The 27,949-nt window shown below is 43.4% G+C and overlaps 2 protein-coding genes across 4 annotated transcripts in view; both read right to left on the reverse strand.

Moving 5' to 3' along the window:
* The window catches only part of prex1 (phosphatidylinositol-3,4,5-trisphosphate-dependent Rac exchange factor 1), a 118,466-nt gene extending 94,197 nt beyond the window's left edge, over nucleotides 1-24,269 (reverse strand). Inside the window, exons 1-3 of the mRNA XM_064923138.1 lie at nucleotides 23,672-24,269; nucleotides 2,539-2,604; nucleotides 2,245-2,367 (exon numbers count right to left, since the gene is read on the reverse strand). Coding sequence (XP_064779210.1) covers nucleotides 2,245-2,367; nucleotides 2,539-2,604; nucleotides 23,672-23,815 — 333 coding nt within the window. The 5' untranslated portion in view covers nucleotides 23,816-24,269. The remainder of the gene's footprint in view (nucleotides 1-2,244; nucleotides 2,368-2,538; nucleotides 2,605-23,671) is intronic.
* Nucleotides 24,270-24,761: 492 nt separating this feature from the next.
* The window catches only part of LOC135504497 (ral GTPase-activating protein subunit beta-like), a 41,454-nt gene continuing 38,266 nt past the window's right edge, over nucleotides 24,762-27,949 (reverse strand). For all 3 annotated transcript variants that reach the window (XM_064923141.1, XM_064923140.1, XM_064923139.1), the window contains exon 30: nucleotides 24,762-27,728. In XM_064923141.1, coding sequence (XP_064779213.1) covers nucleotides 27,532-27,728 — 197 coding nt within the window. In that variant the 3' untranslated portion in view covers nucleotides 24,762-27,531. The remainder of the gene's footprint in view (nucleotides 27,729-27,949) is intronic.

Raw genomic sequence — 27,949 nt, forward strand, 5'->3', positions numbered from 1 at the left:
TGATTATGCATTTAGTGTAAGAGCCTTTTTTTGGTGGAATTAAGTTTTGGCCTGCCTGGTGATTTCACCAGGCGGTAAATGGGCTAATAGACCAATACGAAAGTGTTCCATACCTCTCTGCCAATAACAGCTAGTTTTCAGTTTCCCCCTCCCCGCTCAGACAGTCCTAGCAAACCTCTTGCAATTTTTTGTCTCTGTTTTAAATTACACTGGTAAAGAAAAAAAAACATCAAAAAAATATCACTGCAAGGTACTTAATTGTTACCCAGAAATGATTTGATAGAGATAAATACAGCAGCATTGGACCTTTAAGGACTTCTAAAAGTGAACATTAATCCATCTATAAGCTTACCTTATGGGCATTTCTTTAAGTTCCTCAATGTGACCTGTACAATTCCAAAGCCGGGTCAGCCTTGAATAAACTGGGCCTGATTTGAAGGGCTCCACTTGTGCTCAGAATAGCTCAAAGAGTGTGTTTGTGTCTTTGATAAACACTTGGTTTTCTTCCTTTTCCATCAGTGGAATTTCAGCAGGATAAGAGGGGCAATAACAAACACAGGGCAAATAGGAGTGTCAAAGCATAATGAGTCTATTTAAGAAGGGCCACAATATGATGACTGTTAGCTTGGGAGAAAGAGGCCTTGGTCAGGGGACAGCCTAGAAATAGAGCAAATATTGACATCTGTATCCTTCCGAATTAACATTCTCTAGTAGTTTTTTGGGGGTAGGTTTGTGTAATCCTCCTCCTCACGCCAACATGGTTCAAACGTCAGCCAAAGGTTCTACCCAGGGTTGGTTTAGTCTGCCGGTCGTTGAACACCCACCCCAATGATTCAACAACATGCACGCCTTAAAAGTCAACATGGTGGCGGGTGATATTTGAGGCCCACTGGCTACTATAGGCTGGATTCCAAACCAATTTTCCACTCTCACTTCCTCTCTCCCTTTGATGAATGTAAGCTTTATCAGGCACTGGGAGTATGCTTTTGAATTGGAATCAAGCCATTGTGCTTGTTTATACTGTGGCCTATGAGCAACACTGAAATAAGACAGATCTTCAGAGAGAGGAGAATCTGTATGCTGTGATTGTGATTGACAGTGAATGGCCCGCTCAACAATGCTGGGTTATAGTGTGATCTAACCAACCTTGGAATAGACAGAGCTTGAGAGAGATAAGAGGAGAATCAGGATGTATTTCTCTGGCTTTGATTGACAGCAGAACAATGCTGGGGGTTAATCAGATCTCAGCAGGGGTGTCTGCTGTCACTGGGGTCAAGGGCAGGAGGCGGAGTGCACCAAATGGGGGCAATTGATTGGGCGAGAGGTGTCGGTGTTGAAGGAGAGAGAGGTCACAGACAGAGAGCCCTGTAATGAATACGGAGCTACAATGCCAGTGGCCATGTGAAGATTCTCCCCCCTCCACCCACACACACAACTCATTCTGAGAGCTCTTGATTGGAGTATTCTACAGTATAGTAGTCCAATTAGAAAACAAAGCTTGGTTACCACCTCCTTGAGGAGGCTACTCTCAACATCCTTTCAATTAATAGAATATTGATAGTTTTAGTTTGACTACAGGAGCTTTCTGTTTGAACAAACACCCTTTACAATATGCTTTCTGTCAGGTGACAATCCTCAAGCTAATACCTCATCCTACAAAGTCCCCTAAGTGTGTATGTGTGTGGGTGCGTGTCTCTGTGTGTGTGTGTCCATGTGTCTGTGTGTGCGCAAGAGCAACTAGTTCCGCCATTGTCCCATTGATGACTGACACACCATCTCTTCCCCCCGACACAGGCAGCTCTTTGTTGTTCCCAAGGGCCAAACGAGTTCAAAAGGGGGGAGGGGGGGGGGTGTCGGGAACTGAGGGACGGAGGGAGGAAAGCAATCTGCTGAAGGGGATGCAAGTGACAGGGGCCTTGCATGGGGTTGGCGAGGAACGGATAGAGGGGTCTTTCTGGCTGACAGGATGCAGGCTTTTTCGAGGGGAGGGGGGAGCGGGATGGGGGAATTAGCGAGGGAGGAAGAGAGGGAGTGGATTGTGTGTATATTATTATATGAAAGTTGTCGAAGGCCACTTTCACATCAGTTTTGATCTTTTATCCTAACTGCAGGTCATTGAAACAGTGGATAGGGTGTGAGAAATAGCGTCAGAGCGTAGCTGGGCGTTTATGCTCAAGCCAGTCTCTGTGTCCATATATATGTGCACTGCAAGCGTGTGTGTGCATGGAAGTGTGTGTCACTCACAAACTGGAGGAAGACTTGTCCGAGGGCATGCCCTGGCTGTGGCTCCGGGTGCAGGCTGGCCTCCACTGCAGACAGCACCTCTCTGTGAACGTCCAGGATTGACTCAATGTTGGAGAACAGGATCTGTGGTAGCAGAGAGAGGGTGCGTCTGAAATAGCATCTTATTCCCTATATAGTGCACTTATTTGGATGAAGGCCCATAGGGCCTCGCCACATTTTGTAAAAAATATTTTATGCGTAGTCATTTTTGTCAAAGCATCATTAGGATAGTTTTTAATAGGCGGCCATATTTACCTTGACATGCTCAGGCGACAGACACTGTTGCTCTTCGGCAGTTTGTCGGATTCTGTGCAAAAAGGCCTGCATGAGGAAAAAAAGAAAAGCGAAAGATAGTGGTTAGGTTCATACTGCATGTATCATACACAAGGTGATATATGTACAGCAATATATGATATGGGGGAATCGCAGTCGTCAGTTTACTTTAGATTTAAGGGTTAGGTTGGGGGTGAATTTCATCCGGTGAGCTTCGTAAATATTATGGTCTCACCTGTGTTTAGCTTAAGCTCTGCCTCAAATACCTTACATGCATACAGAATCCCCATGGTACGTGTAACTAATGTATACTGTAAGCCCTTGCTATAGAAGACATTTAAACCAATGTACCTGGGAAATCGTCGGAGACACCTCTATAAATACCTCAATTATTGAGCATCACACTTTTATCCATTTCCTCGATGTAGCTGTGCGGTGATAAGCCCACGTCAGACTGATCGGCTGCTCAGTGGCTCGCAACAGTGTGTTTGTGAGCACTGCGTCTCCCTGCAGAAAGCTGACCTGTCACTCAAATCCTGACGAGAGAAAACTAAAAAAGGGAGGGGTACTAGAATGCCCCCTCTCTCTTTCTTCCCACCTCACTTCCTCTCAGGATGATTGTCTGTCTTTGAATGTCTCTCACAACTTCTACGAAGCATAAGCTTGCCAAATAGGAGCAGTGTGTGTAAAAGAAAATGTATGTGGAACTTGATCGTGATGCCTAATAGACAGTCCACAAGGAAGCAGATCGCTCATCCGGCATTTGCAAAGTGGACCCCAACCTCTTGTGGGGTTTGGAGGCACTGCTTTATACCTTCTCATCCCTATCCACAATGACAGAGCAGGCAGATGCACACACGCAATAAAATATGTAGCAATAAAATAATCCCCTTACTGCAAATCCCACCCATCTGGCGCTCCAGGCAGACTAGAACAAATGCTCCAAGTCTTGGAAAGATTTCAAATAGGGCTTGAACCCAGGTCTGGTGCTGTTCTGCTTTGGGATGGTTCAGGACGGGTGAATTGTGCTCCAGGCATAATATACTCATTAATCCTCCCATATGGTGACTTGTACCATGTCCATGTTGAAGGAGTCCATTCATGTGGAAGATTGCCCCCTGGCATCTTAGAAGGAGGGGGGGGCAAGAAACAAGGACTTCCACACTACATGGGTGAGGAGGACAGGGGGATGGGCATGGAGGAGTGGTGGGAGGGGGGCTAGGGTTGGTATAGAATGGGAGAGGAGGGGAAAACGAGAGTATCTCGAGTCACAACTTATTTGTGACTTCGTAGTTCGTACAACTGCACCATGGACGGTCTCGCTCTTAAAATGTCTAAATGTGCCACAAAGATGTGGAGGAAGGGGTTTGTATAAGTGTGCGAGGCCGCAAGCAACAAAGAGGTCCTTTCGGTGTCTGTGTTACATCCAGACACCAGTGAATCTCACCTGGGCTGTATTGGCTATCGGCAGTGTTCCGTCACCAAACGACTGCACTTGTTTATTTTAAGACAAGAGGGGGCAGCTTTGTCCATCTCAAATCGCCATGCGCCGCTACCAGTATCACAGAATGGGGGGTGTAGATCAGGTAACACATTGGCCGGTCAGAATTCAAAGAAAGCAATGTGTGTGTGTGTGTGTGTGTGTGGGGGGGGGGGGGGGGGGGGGCATGGCTGAATATTGAGGAGTCAGTATCCTTAAATTTAAACAAAAATTATAATACAGGTGGCTGGCAAGGACAAGAGCAGACAAAACAATAAACAATGTGTAGAGAGTAGACATCACAGATTCATGCAGACAGGAATCTTCCATTGGACATGCTTCTAAGATGTCTATTCACTTGTTATTTCCAAATCAATTAAGGTGGTAGATTACGTCTGACACTGTTGTTTTTCATATGTCCAGGGCTCAGGTTGCCCTTTATGCAGGTTTTTGACGTCAGTGAGCAGTCATCGGGGCTTTGGTTTTCCGCTTCGGTAAGATCAACCTTTCTCTTGTTGTAAATAGGCAAATCAAGGTAAGGGAGGACACTACCATGGTTACTGTTGTCGTTTCTCGCTAGGGGGACGTGACAGAGAGGTGGAAGGCAAGCTGCCAGAGGACTCGACTGACCCCACAGTTAGAGCTGCTGTGATTGGGTGAAACCGGCACTCGGAGTCAAAGGGCACAACTTGACCCCCATAGGCTGTGACGTTTGGTGAAAACTCAGGGACGAGAAAGAAAAAGCATCATGTGCATTTCTGTTGGGTACTCCCCACTGTGGTTGGGATATGCTCTATAAATGTATTATAAAAGTACAATACGCAAGGTATGCATGCCAACAAAAAAAAGCTAAGTGAGTCATAAATATCAAGCAAGGTTGGGTTCAATTCAGTTAGTTATTTTTTGTCAATTGAATTGAAATACATTTAAATTCATGAATTGTCATAGAAAACATTTTATTTGAATTGACCCCAACCCTGATGGCAAGACACCTGACACTGCATATGTAATCCACTGTGCTCTTACTGATAGCTAAAAATAGCATGCAGACTACATTTAGGTAAATCGTCAATACATAATGTGCTAATAACAGCACGTCAAATGATACACCGACCAGGGCCACAAATTTCATTTTGGAGATCCTCAGATTCATCTCGGTGATTAATCGCCTGCTACTGTACAAGGCCAGGCACAGCTGGTGAATGGAGCAGAGGAGCAATATTACAAATCCAGGGTCTGTAGCCAGAGGGGCTATGGGCTGGAAGGGTGAATTTGTTCATATGGCACTCCCAAAGGAGATCAGTTCATTCTTAAACTCGGCTTGCCAGACAAATGACCGCCAGACGGTCCAGTATTAGACACTCCAGAAATGTTTTTACTTTTCCGGTTGAAAAGGCAAATCTCAAAGTATTTAAGTAGCATACAAATACTATTAATCACAGCGAAACCACTGAATGCCTGACTCAAAATCTCAACTTGTAGTTTAGCTTTGGTCTTGAGATCTAAATACGCTATTCAGTTTGCTAGCAATAGGTTATACAGTAGGGATGAGAGTATCACTTGTGGAAATTGCTGAGTCTTCAACCTTGTGTGCACTGTCTCAGTCAGGGCTTGGTTTCCAGTGTGCGATCTGGACAGAGGCATACTTGATTGATTGTTGGAGCTTCAAAGAGACTTGCGCACTCTGTCACTGTTGTGTTTTTGGTTGCTTGCTGCCAGTGCCAACACACTCAGCGTGCATGTGCACGCACACACACACACACACACATACACACACACACACACACACCTCTGCACAACTGTTCAGTCATACACCATAAGCCACAAACAACTTCAAATGCTAAATAAACCAAACCATTAATTCTTCTACCAAAGGGGTACAATAACACTAATGAATGATTCATCACCCAGGCCCCAATCGTCAATTCCCCGTACGAAACCCCTTCTCTTCCAGGCAGCCATACCTCTAATTGTTGTGCCCCTCATGAGCCACTGAGGGCTTTGTCAGGATTGCCTTGGAGATGTGCTTTTATTGCTCTCTCTGGTCTGAATACATTCTGCCCCCCCCCCCCCTCTCCTAAGAGCCCACCTGCTTTCAACTCATTACTGAGCCCGACTCTGGGGTCTGTGGAAGAGGAAACGATTAAATCCCACCCGTAATAACCAGGTATTAGAAAAATGCCACCCAATATTAAAACCTATCTTGGCTGGGTCTGGTTATTTCCATGCTTTAGCGAGAGAGTCAGGGGAACGCTAAGTATACAAATCACAGTACAGCCTCAGTGACAACATATTAATAATTAGTTCATACAGAATGTTCACTTGCAACATGGTAATTGTGTGGACTGGATGATATGAAGGTAAAAAAAAAAAGAATGTTTTATCACTTTGTATGTAAACTGTCAAGTCTTTTGTCTGCAATGTCTTTTTCATTCAGTGACGGAACCCAGTAAGACTAGCTGTCGCCATTGGCGTCGGCTTATGGGGATCCTTATTACATTAAATCAACTTTGATGCACGAGCTGGTGCTGCAGACCTAGCTTCAATATGTTATTTCAATGGTCAGAAGACTACGTGCAAGGGAACTGCTCACTTCCCTAAACAATGAGGGTCAACAGCGCCACAACAACCATTTTGTGACACCTTCAAGAGGCACTAAGTCTGTGTATAATTCTGAGTGAGCCCCCTTTAATAAGCCCACGGCGATGCATTTCCTCACACGAGCACGCTTAGCTTTTCATTTGCATGTTAGCTTTTCATTGCCATTTTCACAAACAGCACTCCTGTTACCCCTCATTAACAAACACTACTACAAGTCAATTAGACAACATTTGACAAAAGTCCCACTTAGGTCTAGTACACAGAAGCCCAGTTAAAGGATTTGCTGCTGTTTATTTTCTTTCTTTGTTGGTGCCTCTGTGGTGTGCAAACAGGAAATGAAAACTTCTTTTGTCTGAATCTATTTAAAAAGGTGTTTCTTTTTTTCAAGTTAGATATGCGGTGGCTGGACTCAGAAGGGAAGAGGAAATAAACAAACAATGCACACAGAGTGAGTGAAGATCTGCTGGCTGGCTCGCAACACAAAAGCTGCAAGGAGGCTGTCCTGCGACAGGAAGTGAAGCTTTGTGAAGAGAGGAAGTGTGCGAGTGACATGTCGGTTTGAACATTTCCAATCAGGACATGCATGAACAGAACTGCTGGTTTTGTGCAAACAACACACTGCAAGAAGTTAAGACAGAGCTGCAGAGTGTACAGTAGTGGGCTAAATTAATAGGTTCTTGTTGGAGAATTGAAAGTTGGGAAATTATCATAGCATTAAGACTAACTTTGCAGTACTGTGACATTTAAACATATTAGGCCCAAAAGTCTTAGGCCCACAGATATGATTCATGCAGTTGAATTCTGAATACAGGCTACATCAAATGCTTGATTGGTTAGGAACCGCAACAAAACCTTGGACGTCACCATAAGAGACATAAGGCTGCACTACTACTACTCATAAAATGGGTTTGTTAGGGTTTTATTTATTTCTACTTCCATACTCTTTTTATGTCATAGATGAAGAGGAAGCGCAATGAGAGCTAGTAGCCAACGCCCAACCATCACCACAGACAGATAGATAGCCTTTCTCTGCCACAAGCTGCCGGAGGCATGCTCAGCCAAACGTGGTCCAGTCTTGTATGACCAACAGCCAAAGGGTCAGATGTCGGTTGGTGACCGGGTTCGCCGTTTGTTGTGAATTACCGAAGCGAGGAGGGGCCAGACCGAGAGGTGTGAACGAGCAGACGGACCATATGCTGGCGTCGGGCTCTCCATTCGCTCAACTGGAAAGTGACTGGAGAGTGAAAAGGCCTGCTGCCTCCAACGTCTGCCCTCTGATTGAAGAGCCTGGGTCGGGTTCACTGCGTATGCCACAAAAACATATTTGAAATGGAGCAATGAACAGTGACCTTTCTTATTGGAAGGTAGTTGGCGACCTCCTCCATTTTAAAACGCTCTCGCCTGTTTCATGCCTACGGAACAGAACACTGATTCTAAACACACTATTTCCTGACCCTAAGCCAGTCTGACGACAAGTGGTCCCTCTGAGCTAAGCTCGCCAATCTAAACATGACTGTGTTCAAAATTCTAAAATCACATTAAATACTGACATAGGAAGAAGGCCGCTTTCAATCAGCTCATATTTGAGACAATTCTGTTGAGAGTGGTAATGGTAACACCAGACTACATTCATTAAAAGCTCGACTTCCCCTGGTCGTGTGGACCAAATCAACCCCATAGTCCCTGTGACGCAGTTGTGTCCATAAGGACATGGGGAGGAAGTGCTTTAGCTAGATCTCCTCTCCCTTTACATTGTGAAATAACAAGCAACATCTATCTGATGGGGAAATCTAAATTGGCGCATTCAGTAAGAAACCAAAAGAAAGTGGTGCATTCAGCTGGGGATTAACTGATAGAGAAGTGGATCGTTTTGCTATGTCATAACAGGCGGCAGGAGCGTTCCAAGTTGCGAAAGTGGGGTAAAATCAGAGATCCTCACACAAAGTCAGTCAGCTGTAGTGGCGATGCTGGAGGTGCCATCACGCTGTTAGCACGTGGGGTCTGTTCAGGAGGTTACAGCACGTTCAGCTAGAAATGTTTGGAGTAGAACAGGGACTGGCGTCATCTCTACTCATTACATTTCTCTCTGCAATGTTCCGAATGTTTCCCCTCACTGAATACACACGTGGATTTACGAGAGGAAAGGGATCCCTTTAATGGGGTTATAGACGCTCTGAAAAGGTTATCCAGATTAATTTAACAGGATTAATCAGGAGATTCACGGCACCTTGACTAGGAATGTTCTACTTCACAACCTTATGAATGACACAGGGGGTTGAAGAGGGGGCCCTTCTCGGCTGATTTGTTAAATGTCTCAAAGGATGTTCTGTTCCGTTTGGTGGGCAGTTAACTGGCGTTGAACTAAACATCGCCACTTTGTCCGTGCATCTACATTTTTTGCACAACTCATGGAGTGTGCTCACTGCTAAGTCACATTTACATAGTGACACTCTCCAAACATCAACAATAACAACCAAACGTCTGACTGGGGTTGTCAAAAGTCCTACTGTTGAGTTACCGTCATTCATCTTCCCACGTTCACTCTCCACATCAGTGATGGGTGTGTTTAAACAAGGAGCCAAAAAGGGTAAGCCTTTTTCAGTCCTTCATTCAAACACAGACAGGAGTGCTTTTTCGTGGATCCCATGCCGCTAATCTGGCAGAGGGGTAGGCAGAAAAAAAAGAGAATGTGATGCTAAAAGTAGCACGGGGGTTTCTTAAAAAAAATAAGTGTGTGCATTTGAATAAAATTCTAAGCCCTTTCTCTGCACCTCATGTGATTGCTGTTGCTGACAGTCAGATGTTTTGCAGCTCAGGGCCAAGGGCTGAGGGGGAAGGAAGAGGGAGAAGAGGGGGAGGGGCAAGAAAAAGCAGAAGTCACAAAAGGAGCCGCTCGTCCATTGTGAAGAGAAAGGAGAGCAGAAGACGTGATGGAGGAGGGCGGCAGAAGGTTGGCCGGGGAAAGGGCGGCAGGTACATTTTGCCACTAAACTCCTGCATGGTCTTGCGCATGACTTTATTAAGCAAATGAAAAGGCTGTTATTTTGTGATGGGTGGCTGTAGGGGAAGTGGCCTAGAGTATTAGTGGTATGATGAAAAAGCAAATCAACCACTGGTTTCCAGGAATTACATCTGGGTACGACCATGGGCAAAGTGAAGAAAGTATGTGCGTCATTATGGTTCTCTTTTCCCTGTGTGTGCGTGCGTGCGCACCTGATAAAGTCAATTGAGGAGCAAAGATCCCCATTTCACCTTCTCTGGTAGGAACCCTTTCATGGGTCAATGAACAACTGTGGGTGTGAACAGGAAACACATGGAGAGGAAAAATAAAAACGCAAATCGGCACCGGTGAATCTTTCAAAATGTAACAGGATTGGAAGTCTTCCACTTGTAGGCAGTCTACTGGGCAAGAGAAAATGATATGGGAAATACTCATAAGAAACAGGTACTGCATATACTTCTAAATACATGCTGCCAACCCCATTTCATGATTCGTATTGGGGCAGAACTCTCTCACGGTAGTCTAGCAGGTCTTACATAACCACGCATTGGGGTGGGAGTCAGGGGAGAGACTGGTACAAAGCTGGAGTATTTTCCTGTTTGCTCACCAGCGATGGCATTCAGCATTCAGCAGCTATGGTCGTCGATGAGCACCAGGCCAGCTCAGTCACAAGAGAACCCAGTGTATCAATAACATAGCCAAGCACTAAATACACTTGTCAGGTTCTCTACCCAACCCCCTTTTCAATTCGCTCCAGTTCCCACACCAGTAAAAACGAAGCCCCTGAGTGAATTGCAGATCCAAGCTTTGTCCAAGTAGCCTAACATCGCAGTTCACCGCCCACAACCCCCCCAAAAGAAAACAAGCTAAAAACAGTAGTGTCCACCAAAAAAGGGGCTCTTGGTTTTTTGCTGGGAAGGGAGGGAGAGATTTGGCAGTGAGGGTGGACAGGGTAGTCTTGGAGAGGAGGCCGAGAGGCCCTTTTGGGTCGACATGGCATGAAATTGAAGAAATAAATGAAGAAATCCCCTCTTTGTGGCCGGGCCACAGCAGAGCGAGAGAAAGGGCCCCATCGTGTCACCACCATGAAGGGAACCCCAACAAACCCCCTTTTCTCTCAAGACGTAAATTATCTGACCCCCCTCTAAAATCTTACCCTCTCCCCCACCATCCAACTCTCTCCCAAAAGCGACCCTCTTGGCCAAGTTCATCGCCAACACAAAGTCCCCTTTGAGTCTTCTCCTTTTTCTCCCCGTCTCACTTCCGCTTTAAAAGGCTTTAGAGGTCATGGCTCTGAGTGGCTCACACGGGCGGAAGCTGGCTCGCTACGGGGACGAGTCGGTCTCCTCCATTCGATTAAAGTGGTGCTGTAGACAGGAAGACTAGAGCAGAATCTTCCTCTCAAAGACAAGAGAGACCCTGTGCGGTCTTCTCTGAAGATCTGAGGAGATTGGTTCCATTTGAACGACTGACAATGACTTCAGAAACATTTGCTGGTTCGTCACACACACGAAGTCTCTCCATACATGACACTTTGTCTGGGGGTTGTCAGAAATCCCGCAAGAAGCTGTGCTTTCTAACATAGCTGAAAAACCAACGTAAAACATTGTACTAATTGGTTCTTGAATGTCTAGAAGGAATGGGATCACAATAATAATAATAATAATTCTAACCAAAACAAATGAGTTCCTGCAGCTGTGCTGCTAGGACCCATAATTAAACACGACTCAGTGAGAATGGAGGCTTCTATCATGACAGGGTACAGTGTACAATGCATCTCATATTGCTACTTGCCTGTAAGTGAGAAGCCTGAACATTCAAATACCTCTGGGTTGCAGAAATGATGGAATACAGCTCGTCCTCTGAACCAGGGCCTTTTTATTGGCCCAGTGGAAAAGAAGTGTGTCCAATTGGAGGGGAGGGTCTTTTTAACCATCTCATTTGGGGGTAAGTGTTCCCGACTTAACAGTCGCTGAACGTGTAATGAATCGGGTATAAATATCCTTTTATGAGCTCTTGGCTCTTTCAAGTCGATCCGCCGTTGCTGCCACATAATTATGGACAGTCCCCTCCTACACACACACACACACACACACACACACACACACACACACACACACACACACACACACACACACACACACACACTTCTAAACAATAATTACAGATTTCCAAAGCCAACTCAATAATGTGTGTTTGCGTGAGAAGTACATAGTAGTGGGGACGTGTGGCACTGGAGATAACATCTAGGGACAGAGTGGAGAGGCCGTCTGGATGTGTGTCCACTGTGAAAGGGATCAGTGGGACAGGGTGAGCTGTCAGAGATCTGGAAGGTTCCACTATGATACAGGCCTAAGTCTGACGGTGATGTAAGGGTAAATCCATTTGAATTCAATCACTTTTTGACAGCGTCCCTTTTAATTTAAACAAACTTTCCATACTGGAGACTTACATTTCCCTCACTAACTTTAAACATCAGCTATCTGAGTAGCTAACCGATCGCTGCAGCTGTACATAGTCCATCTGTAAATAGCCCACCCAATCTACCTACCTTATCCCCATATTGTTTTGATTTACTTTGCTGCTCTTTTACACACCAGTATCACTACTTACACACCACCATCTGCTCATCATCATCTGCTCATCTATCACTCCAGTGTAAATCTGCTAAACTGTAATTACTTTACTACTATGGCCTATGTATTGCCTTACCTCCTCATGCCATTTGCACACACTGTATATAGACTTTCTTCTTTTTCCTATTGTGTTATCGACGCTTGTTAATTCCATGTGTAACTCTGTGGTGTTGTTTGTGTCGCACTGCTTTGCTTTATCCTGGCCAGGTCGCAGTTGTAAATGAGAACTTGTTCTCAACTAGCCTACCTGGTTAAATAAAGGTGAAATAGAACTTTTGTTTTTAAACGAGGGGGGGGTTGTCAAAACATTGACATTATTCAATCCTCTACAAACTCAGTTTAGACCCACTGTACATCATCTGAGGTGTTTGTGCTGTGCCCGCCATCGGCCGAGACATAACACGCTCTTGTACACAGGGTGGGTGTTATTTCAAATCATAGAAATAGGACCAATCCTTTCAGACAACTGCAATTGAGCTGGTACACCACTGAAAATGTCCATTTAAATTTACATTTCTAATTACTACGCAAAGACGGCCAACGGTCCACCCACTGTTGAATGTCAACTTAAATGGCCATATCTATTATGTATATTTCAATAGGTTTCCTATAACAGTATCATTTAAAAACAGATATTCCCATTCAAGACAACATTCTCTGATGTGTGGACCTCCAACCATATTTGTGGTACCATGTTAAAAAGTTGACATTTAAAATCTATTCTCATTTTAGTAGATGTATCAGTAGTGCTGAGAAATGAGTGCTTTTTGAGGACGGTTCGGCTTCGGTTTGATTATTAAAAAATCCTAAATGAATTTGATTCTGGTTTAGATTATTTGGGTTGAATGCTGTAAAACCCCCATGATGGTAGTCCCTTTACTGCTCATCACTCATTTATTTCACATTTCTTTAATAAAATTGTTCAGTTGTGTATATTAGATTTGTTTTATTTGATGACTTTATTAAATTCCAAGTCATCATCTCTATAGAGCTGCTGCCCTATGCTGTCTGACAAAAATCACTATTTTAGTGGTTCTTCAAAGTAAATAAGGCATACTTTTATGACTGCTGAATACCAATTATCAGTTAATTACCACATGCGTAAAAGAAATACAGACCGGACAAGTAGATGCGCAATGGGTTATGGTCATTGTAGTCAATTACCATGTTTTATGCATTAAAATATGTAGACTATTGGCCTGTTGGAAACTACAACTCGCTATTAGATCGCACAGTTTAGACTGGATCTGATTTAGCCCTAGAAAACCTGTGCAATGTGCGCATTGATCTAAGAAAATAACTAATGTTAATGTGTCTGAACCGATGGCCGGCACAACAAAACCTTGATGTAAAATAGGGTCTAAGCTACAAAACATGCAAACATGAAGAAGCATTTTAGATCATTGACATGAAATAAATAAATATGCTTTTAAAATGATAATCTCAACCATTTATCTTTTCCAGTGATGAAGACATGTCTCATGGTATGATGGGGTATGCCAAATTGGTCAACTTTGAATGTCTGTCTCTTGAATGATTTGAAACTCATGTCCAAAAAGTCGCCTTCTGATCACTTATACAATGAGCAAATACATATGGAAGGTTTCATTCAAGTCAAAATGGGTACTGTCAGAAAGAGATTGAATTCAAATGGATTGGGTAACTTGTGCATCGCCACTCCATACTACAACCCCTTTTATTGCTGTTTGCTAGATAAGATTACCTTCTAACATTTGATTAATGTAGAGGAATCGGAAGTTATTGACAGCATTGGATGTATAGCTTCAGTATGTAGTGAAACGGTTAACCATAAGAACACTGAGTGGTACAACATGAGGTGGGTGCATGTGCATCAATCAGTTCGACATAAGCAGCGTCATTGAGACCCGCTGAGGAGATGGCTCGTGGGGGAAAGTGCATTAGCACCCTGGCATACGATCACGGTCATAATGGGATCAAAGCAGACACCCACTGGTCCTGAATCAGACAAGAGGAGCGGAACCAGGCAGAGACAGTACCGTAGCCAATAAACAGTCCCGATTCAGCTGAACGGTGTTCTCTCTGTGAAGCATTGTTCCCAGCCAGTTAGTCACCAAAACTGATGAGAACAGTCAATGGCATACTTTTTTCCCCCACCTCTATTTAACCAGGTACGCTAGTTGAGAACAAGTTCTCATTTACAACTGCGACCTGGCCAAGATAAGGCAAAGCAGTTCGACACATACAACAACACAGAGTTACACATGGAATAAACAAACATTCAGTAGAAAAAAAGTCTATATACAGTTTGTGCAAATGAGGTAAGATAAGGGAGGTAAGGCAATAAATAGGCCATAGTGGCGAGGTAATTACGATATAGCAATTAAACACTGGTGATAGATGTGCAGAAGATTAATGTGCAAGTAGAGATACTGGGGTGCAAAGGAGCTAAATAAATAAATACATTATCGGGATGTGGTAGTTGGATAGGCTATTTACAGATGGCTATGTACAGGTGAAATTATCTGTGAGCTGCTCTAACAGCTGGTGCTTGAAGTTAGTGAGGGAGATATGAGTCTCCAGCTTCAGTGATTTTTGCAGTTTACTCCAATCATTGGCAGCAGAGAACTGGAAGGAAAAGTGGCCAAAGGAGGAATTGGCTTTGGGGGTGACTAGTGAAATATACCTGCTGGAGTGCGTGCTGCGGGTGGGTGCTGCTATGGTGACCAGTGAACTGAGATAAGGCGGGACTTTACCAAGCAAAGACTTGATGACCAGGAGCCAAATGGTTTGGCGACGTGTATGAAGCGAGGGCCAGCCAGAGAGTACAGGTCGCAGTGGTGGGTAGTATATGGGGCTTTGGTGACAAAACAGATGGCACTGTGATAGACTGCATTCAATTTGTTGAGTGGAGTGTTGGAGGCTATTTTATAGATGACATTACCGAAGTCGAGGATCGGTAGGATGGTCAGTTTTACGAGGGTATGTTTGGCAGCATGAGTGAAGGATGCTGTTGCGAAATAGGGAGCCAATTCTCAATGTAATTTTGGATTGGAGATGCTTAATGTGGGTCTGGAAGGAGAGTTTACAGTCTAACCAGACACCTAGTTATTTGTAGTTGTCCACATATTCTAAGTCAGAACCCCTCCACCATGACGCATCTTCTGATCAGATGGTACCATGCCACCTTTAACTGAACCCAACGAGACTAGTTTTACAACACTAGAAAAATACAGGTAAGTCAAAATAAAGGAAACACTAACATAGTGTCTTAATAGGGCGTTGGGCCACCACATGTCACCAAAACAGCTTCAGTGCGCCTTCGCATAGATTCAACAAGTGTCTGGAATGCTATTGGAGGGATGCGACACCATTCTTCTACGAGAAATTCCATAATTTGGTGTTTTGTTGATGGTGTAATACGCCGTCTCTGGCACCACTTCAGAATCTCTCATAAGTGTTCAATTGGGTTGAGATCTGGTGACAGACGGCCATATCGTGAAACATCAGCAAGTTGAGCAGGCTTAGTCACTGAAGCTTCTGCCAAACGTGCCCCAACAATCACCCCTCTTTCAAAGTCACAGATCTCTTCTTCTAGCCATTGTGGCCAAAGAAAATGGCCAACTAGGCCTGCCCAGCATTTTTATACACACCTGTGTGGAAGCACCTGCTTACAATATACTTTGTATCGCTCATTTACTCAGGTGTTTCCTTTATTTTGGAAGTTACCTGTACATGACTGTAAAGACATTGGGGTAAATCCTAAGTTCCAAGTCAAATGTTCACTTATCAATGCATGACAAAGCGAACATTCAATGTAAGTGCATGATTCGTCCCTGAAATAGGATTCCCTCAAAACACTCAAAGAGCGTTCGCCCACTCTTCCAACCCATCTCATATTTAAGGATGCATGTAGACACGGAGCACAGTCAATTAGAGGTCTTAAGATAAACCACAAGGAGTCACACACCCCATTCATCACTACTGTCACAAATCAACCTTCTCCTATTAGTCTTCAACTAAGCCGGGGTGCAGAAAGTTCAACATCGGAACTCCAATTCAACATTCATCAAAACCCTTTGGCGCTGTTCATGGTTGGAGAGTGTGTCAGAATGGAAGGTCTACTACGGTCGTAGCGTTTGGTTGTGGTCAATGTTTCTCAATAGAACGGTGACCTTCGCCCCCGTCAATCCCCCACACATCTGGTTCTGTTTGACAATCCTGACAAACGTTTCGCTGCCCAGCAGCCTCTGTCCACAAACTGTTCCAGGCAATTCCCAAAGGGCGCTGATGGGAATTCCTGGATAGTTCTCTCTGTGTGACTGGCTGACATGCCATTGGGTTCAATTCCAAACTTTTACCGGCATCCTTCCATTCTACCTTTTCACTTGGGAGGAGAAAAGAGAACGCCCTGTTCAATTAATGGGTATTAGCTTGCTCTGGGAAAGTACTTGTCTCGCTTTTGTTCAGGTCAAGATGTCAAGTGGGCATTGATGGTCTCCCATTGCTGCCTTTTACAAGGGAGGCCATGTAACTAATTCATCATATATCACCCATTTCGAAAACACTTTGTGTGACCATTAACATTCCTTGTCGTGACTTTTTTTACATTGAAGGCTTGCGTCACCGAAGTGTCCTCATTCAAACTGAACAACACATCTGGATAGACTTCACTTTGTCCACGTACTTCAGTGTGCTAGAAAACAAACACACAGGCCAATTGAGAATGTCACTGACTCCTGACAGGGAGAGAACAGTCTTTCAACAGACAGTGCTGCTATGCCTATGGTATTGTATTCACCGCGACTATGCAGAGAGATCCACGTTTATCTGATCTCATGAACCACCATTTACCCCTTGAATTCCTAAAGCAAATGCTTCTGCATTAAATCAATCATTACGGCCTCACAGAAAATGATTTAACACCACAAAGAATTTAAAAACTAGAAGGAAGAAAGGTGTGTGTGTGTATATATATATATTACACACACACACACACACACACACACACACACACACACACACACACACACACACACACACACACACACACACACACACACACACACACACACACACACACACACACACACACACACACACACACACACACACACACACACACACACACACACACTTGAATTCAGAAGTTTACATACACTTAGGTTGGAGTCATTAAAACTCATTCTTCAACCAATCCACAAATTTCCTGTGAACAAACTATAGCTTTGGCAAGTTGGTTAGGACATCTACTTTGTGTATGACACAAGTAATTTTTCCAACAATTGTTTACATGTGCAGTTGCAAACCATAGTCTGGTTATTTTATGGTGGTTTTGGAGCAGTGGCTTCTTCCTTGTTGAGCGGCCTTTCAGGTTATGTCGATATAGGACTTGTTTTACTGTGGATATAGATACTTTTGTAGCGGTTTCCTCCAGCATCTTCACAAGGTCCTTTGCTGTTGTTCTGGGATTGATTTGCACTTTTCGCACCAAAGAACGTTCATCTCTAGGAGACAGAATGCGTCTCCTTCCTGAGCGGTATGATGTCTGCGTGGTCCCATGGTGTTTATAATTGCGTACTATTGTTTGTATAGATGAACGTGGTACCTTCAGGCATTTGTAAATTGCTCCAAAGGATTAACAAGACTTGTGGAGGTCTACAATTTTTTTCTGAGGTCTTGGCTGATTTCTTTTGATTTTCCCATGATGTCAAACAAAGAGGCACTGAGTTTGAAGGTAGGCCTTGAAATACATCCACAGGTACACCTCCAATTGACTCAAATTATGTCAATTAGACTATCAGAAGCTTCTAAAGCCATGACATAATTTTCTGGAATTTTCAAAGCTGTTTAAATGCATAGTCAACTTAGTGTATGTAAACTTCTGACCCACTGTAATTGTGGTACAGTGAAATAATCTGTCTGTAAACAATTGTTGGAAAAAATGACTTGTCATGCACAAAGTAGATGTCCTAACAGACTTGCCAAAACTATAGTTTGTTAACAGGAAATTTGTGGAGTGGTTGAAAACAGAGTTTTAATGACTCCAAACTAAGTGTATGTAAACTTCCGACTTCAACTGTATATGTATGTATGTATGTGGCAGTCCAAGAAGGATTAAAACGGGGTGATCAGTCCAATATAGACAGTTCAATGCCAAACACGTAGCTCGATATGTGCTTCCCTCCTATGCTAATCTGCTCAGAAATATCTGTAACATTTTGAAAACATAGCCACAGGGTATGTGACATTATGCCACTGCGCTACTCCAGAGGTTTAGACACGTTAACTAGATTCCTCAAATTCTTGATGCAGTCTTATGCCTCGGAAAGAAATGGCTTACGAGCACACATGACTAGAAATGAAACCAAGATTAGTTGGGCCTGACACTTTCCTCTTTTTGTGTCACGGTGTGGCTGTAATCTGTTGGCTTGGCAACATAACGGCTGCAATAAGGTACTAATTGTCTTGAGGGAGACCGAGCGCTGTGACTTCTTAAGGAGCACGACATCAAATGCATACCTCCCATTGGAGGGTTAAGCCTTGGCCCTGGGTTTGGACAGAACTGTAGGGCTTGTGTAACAGAATTGTCACAGTGTTGGAAGACAGGGTGGGATACAAAGAGAGGGCCCAATGGGGGGCAATTTACGTGAGCTTTGGGGAGGAGTAGAGGTCTCCGGGATATGCTGAGACTTAAGATTATATTCAATCAAAACCTTGAGCCAGTTTCAAGGGTAAGACAAGAGGCAGTACTCCTCTTGCGCTGCCTGAAATGTGTATTTGGACTATTTTAGATCAATAAAACAATGCTTACCACGTAGAATCTACAGAAACAATTGGATATGTAAGCACATTTTCTTAGTGTAGAAGGACTGCTGTTCGTCAGACTCTACAAGATATTGGCTTCCTGGCTACACATCTACATCGCTCTGGCCAACTGACGTTTCTTCTCCACGATGAGTCTGGATTGGCCTCCCTCCCCAATGATTTCCAGAACGCGAACACATTCCGACCACTCTGATTGGTCCCATAAACCGATGGGTTGGGCCAGAGCAGGCCTACATGATGACGCTATCAACTTTGACACTCTGATTGATTAGAGACGATCCAATCACTGATACATTTGTTTTGTACAACTCCTCTCATTTTCAAGTAACACAAACGACTTCAAGGATGGAAGTTTCAGACTGGTTGTATGAAACGATCAATAGAGCAGCGGGAATAAATTCAGGGTGAGTAGACAGGTAAAGATATTGGGCCTTTGGCTCCTTATTGTTCACTCATCAAGTTGAGGCACATGATGAGCTTTCGTGTCAGGCCTTTGAAGTCTTATTAAGAAGCGTATTTAAAAGGGCCAGAAACAAACTACTTGGCAGGAGTCGGGACCCAGCAGCAACCCCCCAGCGCTTCTATTCCAGACCCTTCCATAAAGACACGACGGGGCGTTTTCCCTTTTGCAGAGTAGAGTCTGGTTTGTTAGTTAGAGCCCTGGAGTTGGGGTTACAGAGTTGAAGCCACCGGCGCAGCGGGCGGGAGTTATAAACGGACCTATTTATAGTAGTAGACACCAGGGCAGAGAAACCTGATGCTGGTGTATCCTAGTGTGGAGAGATGGCGGGATGATGGAGAGAGCAGCTTAGAGAGGAAGCTCAAGGCTGACTTCCTGTGTGTCTTCCAAGGTAATGAGCACAGCCTTGTGGGTCATCCTGTTTGTTCAACCAGGCTTGTCATTGGCCCCATCACAGCTGGATTGGCCACAGAAGTCAACACCAGCTTGGCAGCAAGGGGAAATAAAGAGGATTTGAAGGTTTCACCTTTAAGGAGGAAACCACAGACATATCCTCGGTCATATACTCACTGGCATGGGAAGGAACACTCAAGCACACACACAAATCAGATGAACCCCCTTACAAGTAAGTTATCATGTGTGTGTGTGTGTGTGTGGCCAGGGGCGGGTTACAAAGGGGCTGCATCTCCAGATGTTTCCTATTATAGGTTATGGAGTATCAAATGTTTCAAAGTCATCCCTGAACCACTTCCATCTTTTCCACATGACAGACAGTGGTTATGACAGAGGTTATCACCCAGCTAATCAGAACATTATGATAATACAGAGTTTTAAGGCCATGTAGATGTCCAGGGTTGAGTTAAGTTGGAGACCGTAGCAAAATGCTTTGAAACGGAAAACCAAATAAGTGTTCTAATTGGACAAGTCCTGATGGTAAATATTCGTTAAACTTTGTTTAAAAACGTTCTCTCCCTACTGAACACGACCCAGGTCGGGTGGAGGTTTGTGGGAGAAGCGTGTCGAGGTTTGGGTGGATATTATTGCCAATTTGTTTTTTGCAAGGCTCCAATGTTGTGACGAGTGGTCAGGATGCAAAAAGACATCTCATTTAAAAAAACACCAATCGTTGTAAAAGTTGCATCTCCTTTTTTCTAAGGTTTGCTTAAATGTTGTGGAAATCCCACACCACATCCACACAGGATGATGTCACTAACCATAATCATGCCATATCCTACATTTTGTAAGATAATGTCGGGAAAATCCGAGCTGATGTGAGCAGAAAGAAATAGCACCGCACTCCAATTCTTCAGAGAGCTGATCAACGCAAATAAAGCACCGTACCATTTAACAAACATGAGTAGATACCAGTTACCACCAAAGACTGAAATTAAATTAAAGTGAGCTGTCCAAATGCAAAGCATCGGTTCTACTAGTCCCCCCAAAAATTGGACCGGAGATCTGGAATGACATTGTGGCGCAAAACGAATCCTGTTATCCCCACCCCCACCCAGCCAATTTGATATGCTCGCTGGCTTCGGTAATTGCCAAGAGATAAGGGACGCGGGTTAGAGATGACAAAAGCTCGATAAACATCTCTGAGTGTCATCCCGCTCGTACGTGTATCGATTGTGTGTTTGATGCAGACTAGTTGCAACACAAAAGGTGGGGGAAACAGAATCGATGGCGAGAGCAATGGGGGGGGGGGGGTATTCTTTCATTAACCGCTGCGCCTCCATTTCACCCCAGCCTCTCTCATAACCAGCGTAGATTATGAACAAACAACCAACCAACCGACCAAGCGTCTCTCAAAGAGGAAAAGCTGTGAGGCTTAGTGGTCAGTACAGTATCAGATTACACTCTCAATCTCCCCTCAACTCCCCACCAAGGTGATCACTGACTCCCCATCTATCGGCTCAGGTGTCTTCAATGGGGGGGATAGAGAGAGACTGGGGCTATCTTTACTAAAAACATATGGTCTCAGTCCTGGCCCATCTAACCCCCAGCCAGACAGTCCTTATCAACACCAGATTGGCTGTTTGACGACAAAAGCTTGGATTCCCGGCAGGGAGGGGAGAAGGGAGTAGCATAGCATTATCGGATTAGCCAGGATTGGAGCGAAACTGATTTTATGGATGTGTTGGAGACTTTCCACAATCCGCTGAGCCATTGATGCCACGCCATGGCCGTCACTAGATCAATGGACATTGGGTAGCATGCGAAGCACACAGGACACACATATATAGCCACATGCACTCACACATAACCAGGTGCCATGAAAATGAGTTTTACAACAGTTGTAAATAGTATTATCAGCCTTATCATTACAACAGCAGACAGTTGATTCTGCAATTGTCCAACTCCGTTGTTGAGGCATAAACGTACGTCTCTAGAGTCTAACCCCTGGAGTGACGTGAACGGGTTAGTTTAGTGGACAGCAGTGTGCTGCTGTTGGGGCGATCCACCCCCTGGCCCCATCTTCACCTGAGCAAGCATGGGTTAAATTAAGAGAGGTTACATGATGTAATGGGAGGCAAGAGGCTGGGGTGAGGGGAAGTAGGGGGATGAGATTCAAACATTGCCTGTATGTTTTAGAAATACATAGAAGTTGGGAGTCATGGTGTGTGTTTAGTCCCCGGTTGCTTTACCCCAGTTAATGAGGTTTGTTGACCGTTATGCAACGCTTCGCCACATAAAGTGAATAATAAATTGGGGATTAAACGTGAAGAGGATTGCCCATGAGGAGTTATAGTCATACAGGTCTAAAAATGAACAGTTGATTAGTTTAATGCGTGTTCATTACTTACTCTACTTTCATACACTATTCCCATAGAACAACCCCACCTTCATGTTCATGCATAGCCCCCTTCCATGTTCAGGCTCTCCATGGGAAGTGTGTAAGAGGACAAAATATTGAGTTCACCCCAGCACAGAATGCCCATCAATTGACTGACAGCCCTCTTTTCAAATGTGTAAAATCCATTGGTCATCATCATGTCACTCATTCTTTCCATCCCTTGGATGCTTATCAATCACATGTGGTCATTTGTATCTTACAACTGTCTAAGGTCACATGATGGATCATATAGCAGGGTCTCCAAAACTTGGTCCTGGGTCCCCCACACCAGCCCTGGGTGCACGTTTTGTGTGTTCCCCTCACACTACATATCTGATTCAAATAACAAACTCATCATCATCAAATTTGGATTATTTGAATCAGTTGTGTAGTGCTATGACAAAAACCAAAACGTGCACCCAAGAGGGGGGGGGGGGGGCAGGACCGAGTTTGGGAAACTCTGTCATATAGCAGTTTGCAATAGCCATGGTTCAAGGTTAGACTGTCATCATCCATCAACGAGGCCACCTGCACTGTGCATAGAGACGACGGCCCGGATAATGGGAGGAGACAACACAGGAGACTGGAAACAAAGAGATGACAAGGAGAAGTGACAAATTGAATTGCCACCTGCAGCTGGTCTAGACTCGAGCTTCGGGCACAGCGGTGTGTTCTCGGGTGACGCGTGAAAAATGAGCCCATTCATTATTCAGATGTGATTATAGAAAACGTGATACCTAACACTTAGTATGAAGTGATACACTGGCTCGCAATTATCAATGAATAAATGCATACCATTACTGTCGCGAATCAGCGGGAAACCAGGCTACATCATTTGAATTGCGCTTCTATTAAATTCACGGTTTCTACTGGGGTTTTATCAGAACTTACAAGATGAACAGACTGATGAATGAAGGCGGAAGACGTTCCAAAATCAACGGTGTTGTTCGAGCCCAAGCCTGTGAAGTGCCCGTTCCCCCAACGGAAACACTATAAAATGCAGCTAATCATTATTATGGACGCCACTCTACAGGCTGCCATCAACAGAAGGGTGAACTGTCGCTACACATTAAGACCAAAAATTGGAATGTGATAAAAATGCTTTCAGCCAGCCGAGCACAGCCAGCAGCAGCTGTAGAAAGCTGGCCATGACTTCACTTTCTGCAAGGGTGTTTGTTGCCAGCAATTTGTGATACAATGATACAACTGCTTGCCAACAGCTGAACAATATAAATATCCTGTCTGGCAAGTAGCCATGGGTTCAATTGAGGCAAAGAAAGAGCGATCAAAAACTTACCGATTGAAGGAAAAGCAATACCCGAACGTAATCCCTCTCGGTGTTCAAAATTTCATTTAAAACACAGAGCCTCAAGCGTTGCTGGCGGTCCGAATCTTTGGTGCCGTGAACACCGCCGTTATCATGTTGGCCGTCTTCTTCCATAATTTATATTTATCCAAAGAGTAGGAAAATAACACGTTCAATTATTATTTATACTTGGTTCACTGCAAAAGTATTCCGAGTTAGTTGCAGTTTAAGTCCATTTCCAACACCGTATCTTCAAACCCCAATGCAATGATGCGCAATGCGTCTAAACTTCAACAAAAGTAACAAAACAAAAACATGCGTCTTTATTCTGATTTTTTTCTCTCTCGAAAAGACACTGCAATAAACGACGAATGACTGCTGATCGATTTGCGAGATCCGATTCTGCGACAAGAAAATAACTTCAGCTGAGAATGTACAGCTCACAATAAAGGCTGAGGATTGCTAAATCACATGTTCTCGAGATGGTTAGTTGTGTGTCAACATAAGTTTTGAGGAGACGACAGCACATGATGCAGGCAGCAGTAATTTCACAGACTCTCAGAAGGCAGTCTGAAAAGCGCTTGTTGTCCTCTTGGCTTCTGTGGGGAATGAGAGCAATGCAACAACGTGCCAGTGGTCGCTTTCAGAAGTGCAGCAGTGTAGGGACTGTCTTTACGTTAACATTGCGAATTTCATTAAGTTCAATATCAAATAATTCATTCTGCACCTCTTAATTAAATACATATGCCCAGTCATTCTTTCAATAAGGCTGCCTACTTATTTTTACTTTATGCATGGTACAAACCAGGCCTATTGAACAATTGATGGGCAAGTCAATGGAACAGGCTGCAAATGAAGACAATTTTTTAATGGATTCAAATTAATATTTTAGAGGACTGTCATTATTAAGAAGAGGGTCTGGGAAACAATTTGCTACCACCAAGTTCCTACGAACTCGAGCACTGTTGTTGAACGCCTACAGCAGCAGTGTCCGATTTATAAATGTCAGCGCAAGAGGACCTCTTGTGGACTCATTCGTAGCACAGCATCAAACTCAAACAATCCACTCATTCAGAGAACATTAACAAGTGTGATTCAACTTTATTCCTCAGACACCATGTAAACAAAGGTTGGGATCAAAAGGATTAAATGAAAAGATAAGTTTTAATCAATGCAGGTTACATTCATTTTCCACTGTGATTCTCCCAGACAGTTGCATACATACATTTTGTTTTTGCCTTTTTAAAAAGAGGAATGCAACAGACAAACCTCACCATTTCTTATATTTTACATATAATTCTTCCTTTCTGTACAACACAAGTTCTTAAATATTACCAAACGACAAATAAGTAATTCAGGATAAGATTAGCTATTGATTGTATGCAATTGCTTTGATTAATTAATATTCCATACTTTTTTTCCTTAACAAAAAAAAGGTAGGCTATGTGCAAAAGCACATACATTCATAAAACCATCAAAAAGTAAGACAATCTAATTCAATGATAGATTAAACATGTCATAGACTAAGGGGTCTATTTCAGACAAATAAATATCTATTCAAATTCTTTCCAGCTCATGTGAAAAGTGTGTGTAAAACCCTCCATTGTCTACATTGTCTGAATATTATATGCCCACAGGGAGTAATTGGTGCCTGTAACTGGATTTAGATGTAGCCTATAAAACAAGTTTTTGTTTTTATTCGAATTTGACAAGTATTATTCACTGTCTTTTTTGGAGTCTTATCAATAGTAAATTGAATGTTGCTTTTTGACAACGTCTGGCATGTCCAATTGGATTGGATAACAAAATAAAGGAAATACACAACTTGAAGCAACCACATATTTAGCCAGGGAGCACCTCAACACATCTAGAACTTATTTATTCATCAAAACCCAGCCTTTTCGCACCACCGCCAGCTACTGTACCCATAATTCCCACTGTGAAAATAGCTAAAATATTTCTGACACAACCCTGGACCTATAGTGCTACCGCCCCATTGCGTTAGGTTTGTTAAAATAGACCCTAAGTCTTTTCGTCATTTACATTTCATAAGATAAAACTCTTCCTTGAGTATATCTCCAAACTGCAGACCACTGTAAAAAAAAAAAAAAATTGTAAGTTAAAAAAATATATAAAAATGTGCTCAGTGCATAAAGATCAAATAAATATGTATGGAGGTTTATCCTTTTCAATCATTGCCATAAATAAATGCACATGATTACAGGCAGACAGTAAAGCGTTCACTTCAGGGCTTTTAAAAAGCACAGTAAGTAAACAAAAATCGGTAAACCAATTGCAATACGCAAAGTAAACTCACGATTGTATAGATGGAATAAAACTGTTAATTTGCAGTGAATATGAATATCTGTTAATTCTAATCATTTTCTGATTCCTAATCACATGTAACTGTACTTGACCTTTCCTTAATACAACTAGCCTATCAGTCAACTTGCCATCCAATGAAAGTGTATTTTCGCATAACGTTTTGTTTTAGAAGATGCAACAAAAAACAAAATAGATTTTGAGACAATCTCACACATTCAAAGAGACCAACAACTTTTCTCCGTACACAAGGAGATGCATTTCTGATAAAGAAGAGCAATGCCTAGACACATCATCTGACAAAAAGTGTGCCTTCTTCAGAATGGAGAAGAACCATGTGCCATCAGCAGAAAGGAGAAGAACCGTATGCTCATCTTCCATCACTTCCATGTGTTGCATCACACATACAGTAGAGACATGCCGCTGCGTGAGATGGAGTGACTGATCTGATTCGACTTGCAGACGAGAGCAGAAACACCTCAGATGCAATGTTGACATCTGCAGTCTCACACAAACAGTGCAATATGACCTACACGTCAAAATGGTTCAGTGCCGGAACGAATAACACTGGTCTACTTCATTGTAAGAACAATATCTATGCAATCTCTCAGTTAGCAGCTGACCAACATTAAAGGGATAGTTCACCACTACACCTTAAAACTGGTATGAAAACAGAAGAATTTAGATAAGGGGGTGAAGTACCCCTTTAAATGTCTTTGCTTATTTTTCCATGTTTTGAGACTCAGTAAGTAAGCTGACCAATGCCTAATATTGCTGCAATGTTCAACTCCATTTTCTCAATGACATGGAAGACTTTGGACAGATACATGAGAATACTTTTTTTTCTCGATTGTTTTTAGATAAGATGTAAACACTTTCAAAGTAATATATGGATCCATCGCGTATAATGTCTTGATCCAACTGCAGTTCACCAAATCTCTCACCACAACCACCCGCACGATATCGGCCCAAATCCCAGATTTGCATCCAAATCCCAGAGTCTCTCCTTCCTCTTCCCATCTGTATCGATATGATAAATGTAAACTGATCAAGTAACCCTATATTAGGAGTCTGGTCCATCTACATTTAGGCTACATCTTCATTAAAAACAGGAACTCTAAAATGGAGAATTAGAAGTCCAATAACGTTGTCCACTCTTCATCACAATATTAAAAAAAGACCAAAAGTAGATTATCCTATTGCAAATTATAGAGCGTCAGAAACTGGTGCCACAAAGCATAGAGTAGACTGATAAGGATGTGCAGTATATTTTCAATGCCAAGTGTCCCGAGCTTAACTGGGGCTTAGTAGCCACCAAAAAGACAGGCTCAGATGTGTTCGTACTACAAATGTACTGCTTGCACCTGGTAACAATTTTTTTGACACTGCTCTCGACGTCAATGGCAGCGTTTGACATAAATAACAAAATAGAACTGTATAAATATAGAGAATCTGGGGCTGTGTGTGTGTGTGTGTGTGTGTGTGTGTGTGTGTGAGTCTGTTAGTGTTTTTCAAAGGGAGGGGAGAGGTCAAAGGTGAACAGGCCTCCCCTCCCCCACGTCTTGGAAGAGTGAGGTGTAGAACTCGGGCTCCAGCTGCTTGTTGCGGTAGCGGTGCACGACGTCTGCAATCTTCTGCTTGCGCCGCACGTGCGGCGGGCTGTACGTCTCGCTCTCCAGTCGCTTCCGCCGGCACACGTTGATGACCGTCTGACGCACCAGGAACCCTGGGTGAAAACAGCAAGTAGAATGTGACATAATGAGCCAAACAAAATAGGAGTGGAATTTAGTCATATTTGTAGTTTGTAATATCCCAGGGGCAGGATGACAAAACCGCCAACACGGCAATGGGTAGAGAAGGAAGCATAACATAAATGACTAAGCCAGAGAGAGACCGTTGAAATTAATCTAGAGGTAGAAAGAGAGACAGAGAGAGAAACAGAGAAAT

This window comes from Oncorhynchus masou, chromosome 18 (genome assembly GCF_036934945.1).
Source record: "Oncorhynchus masou masou isolate Uvic2021 chromosome 18, UVic_Omas_1.1, whole genome shotgun sequence".
NCBI classification, from domain to species: domain Eukaryota; kingdom Metazoa; phylum Chordata; class Actinopteri; order Salmoniformes; family Salmonidae; genus Oncorhynchus; species Oncorhynchus masou.